At 37.4% G+C, this 2988-nt stretch overlaps 1 protein-coding gene across 2 annotated transcripts in view; it reads right to left on the reverse strand.

Moving 5' to 3' along the window:
- LOC106461537 (Down syndrome cell adhesion molecule-like protein Dscam2) overlaps positions 1 to 2988 on the reverse strand; it is a 97437-nt gene that overhangs the window by 65194 nt on the left and 29255 nt on the right. For both annotated transcript variants that reach the window (XM_022388526.1, XM_022388527.1), the window contains exon 4: positions 2253 to 2408. In XM_022388526.1, the coding sequence (XP_022244234.1) occupies positions 2253 to 2408 (156 nt within the window). The remainder of the gene's footprint in view (positions 1 to 2252; positions 2409 to 2988) is intronic.

Genomic DNA, 2988 nt, shown 5'->3' on the forward strand with positions numbered 1-2988 from the left:
CACTTTAACTTAAACACACGCTATAATTCAAAACGATTCACGTACTTTACTTACGACTTGACTAAATTATCTGTCTCTATATCTCCCTATCTGCAATTTCATCTCTCCGCTTTATTTGCCTGGCTTATATACTAAATTAGAGAGCGCCTAGAAACGACTAGAGTCGCCAGGAAAAGTCAGATCCTTCGAGAATCTCATGACGTGTCACCAGAGTCACGTGACTTCCGCTGTCGTAACAATATATATATATATATAATAAGACCACATAATGCTAGACTAAGAAACCCACATTAGTTTTAAACTGATACGACAGCATTAAAAGGGTATTTATGTAAATACTCTCGATAAGTGTAAAATTAATGTATATGAAAAATACATAAGGAACTGTTCGCCATGTGCAGGACTTTGCAACAAATAATAAAGATATATTGCATTTATTCACACGAATATAAATATAAGTACCTACATGGACATTGACCTGAAAGGGGTCGGAGTAAGTTTAGTATGTAAATTCGTATTCACCTGAAACAGATACCATCTTCCGGGGGGAAGGGGAGGTCATTTGTACCTGACCCTCCCAGGTCTGTAAGACCTAAACACCGATCAAGGGAGAACAGCAGCCTCTAGCTCATCGCTGGCCCATCGGGGTAGAGGCTTCGCGCAGTGATAGAATCATGGTTCTAACTGTACCTACTTTAATTTCATCTTCGCTACGAAACCTTTTGAATAACTCTGACTGTCTTTGAATACTGAATAGCTCTGCATTCTTCATTATTCTCTGACTCGTACTCGCTTAAATAGCTTAAAACTACAAACTTAAAAAAAAATTCGAAAAATATCTACTGTTCACTATACAGGAATTCCACACCTTGCGCATCAATTAACGTTAACTTGCGTCAACCAAAATACTGCATAAAAATTGATCCCCTATCTCCCAGACTTGTAACACGGTTAAGAAAAATCAGCATAAATAATAATTGTGAAACAAGATAATAAAAACTCAGCACAATAAAGAGTTAATAAACAAATGACAATGCCACATGCCAGCGTAAAAATATGCACTTCATATTCAAATAAACGCTAATTTCATCACCCCATTTTTTGTAGATCGTTTATGAAATTTAGAGTTGGGGTGGGCTTGGCTAATGGTTAGCATGCCGGACTACGTATCGGAAAATTCAAGGTTCGAACCGCGATATGCCGTTGAACATGTTACGCACTTTCAGCTGCGAGCGCGTTATAAAAGTTGCAGTTAAGCCAGCTGTTCGGCTAAGAATAACCATGTAGTCGACGGGTGCTGTGACAGATTGCTTTCCCTCTGGTAGCATTTCTAAATTTGGAATGGCTGGTCGTTTTGTGCATGTGACATACAAGATGCTACACAGATTAAAAAACCAAATAACTGAGCGCCTGTTTCAAGAGTGTGCTGTCAGGGATGGCATTTGAAGATTAGTTTCAAACTCTCCTCTTTAATCGATATTGATTTAGTCAGCTTAAGTTTCATTACGCTGGTTAAACAGATATATAGCCATTATGGAGATTCCGGGAATGCCAATTTCAGGGTACAAGCTTTTACTCATTCTACCCGGTGCTTTTTTTTTTGAGTATATTGTTTTTATCTTGTGTTCTATTAAAAGCAAGTATCTTCTTACAAATGGAAGCTAACAGTGGTTTGCTGTTTTGCAAGTAGGATGCGTGTAGCATTGAGTAACCAAAGCTCCCCCGAATTTGTTTTTAATTTCACATATGAGGTTTACGAATAGAGGTGAAATCTGATAAGCTGTGGAAATTCTACTTTAGCAGACATCTCTATTACTACACATAATTTCACATACAGCTGGTTCTAATGGCGATAGGTAATCTGTATCTAAGTGTTGTTGTAGCGCTACTGACAGAAATCTTCGGGAAAACTATTTTGTTTGGTCGTCCCTTTCCCTCTGGGCTATTGTGTTTTATACACGAGAACACGAGAAACATTGAACCACCTAGTAAAAATTGTTCGGGCTCCCCTGAATGTCCAGGACAAGTTACCCGGATGCCTCCCCCCCACCACCACCACCACTAGGCGGTGCCATGTCTCTGTGAATGTATATGATGAAAAAATTTAATATTTGCTACAAATATTATTCTATTTAATTAATTAGAGAAATAGCACAGTAATTCTACATTGATTTTAGAAATTGCATTTACCTAAATATTAATATAATTACTGGATTGTTTATTTAATTTAATTTAGAAATTAGTCTCCTTACCTATAACATTCAATCGACCTGAAGTAGCGCTTTGGAAACTCTGTCTAGCAAGGCGGTCTGTCACGTGACACCTGTAGCTTACGTCACCATCACCATAATCTGCGTGCCGGACATGCAATTCTCCTGTGGGAAATGCCACATGTTTGGCGTTCGAATCTAACAAAAATAAAACAAATCGAATGGCAGTCACTAAAAATTATTTTAAAAAATGTTGCATAATGATAGCATAGACTCCCTCCGTCGTCTGTTGCTAGCGTACAAAATAATGAAGATAAGGCAACACCAAATTTATTGGAGAGTAACATGTTTTAGATTTAATATTGATTTAAATTCGGCGGCTCAGCGGTATGGTTGGGAGCTTAAATCATAAGAATTTGGGGGTCGATTCCCGCCGAGGGCTTTGCGCTTAACAACATACAAACAGAACTTAAATTTACCAAATACAGTTCGTAGATTAGAAACTTATAAAACGCTGAATAAAAACAAACTTATAACATCGACACTCGGAATGACTTAAAAAAAATAAGTGCCAAAAATATCAGTGGTCGATATACACACACACACAAAGAAAAGAACTAGGAAAACGCGATATTTTTTTTGTATTTTTTTTCTTAAAATGGTAGATGAAGACAAGTTAGGCGCTTGCTCATTTTAAAGACACGTTACAAAGTACAATATAGTTTAGGGTTTGGTTTGGTTTGTTATGAATTTCGCGCAAAGCTACACGAAGGCTATC

Source organism: Limulus polyphemus, unplaced genomic scaffold, assembly GCF_000517525.1.
Source record: "Limulus polyphemus unplaced genomic scaffold, Limulus_polyphemus-2.1.2 Scaffold982, whole genome shotgun sequence".
In the NCBI taxonomy this organism is placed as follows: Eukaryota; Metazoa; Arthropoda; class Merostomata; order Xiphosura; family Limulidae; genus Limulus; species Limulus polyphemus.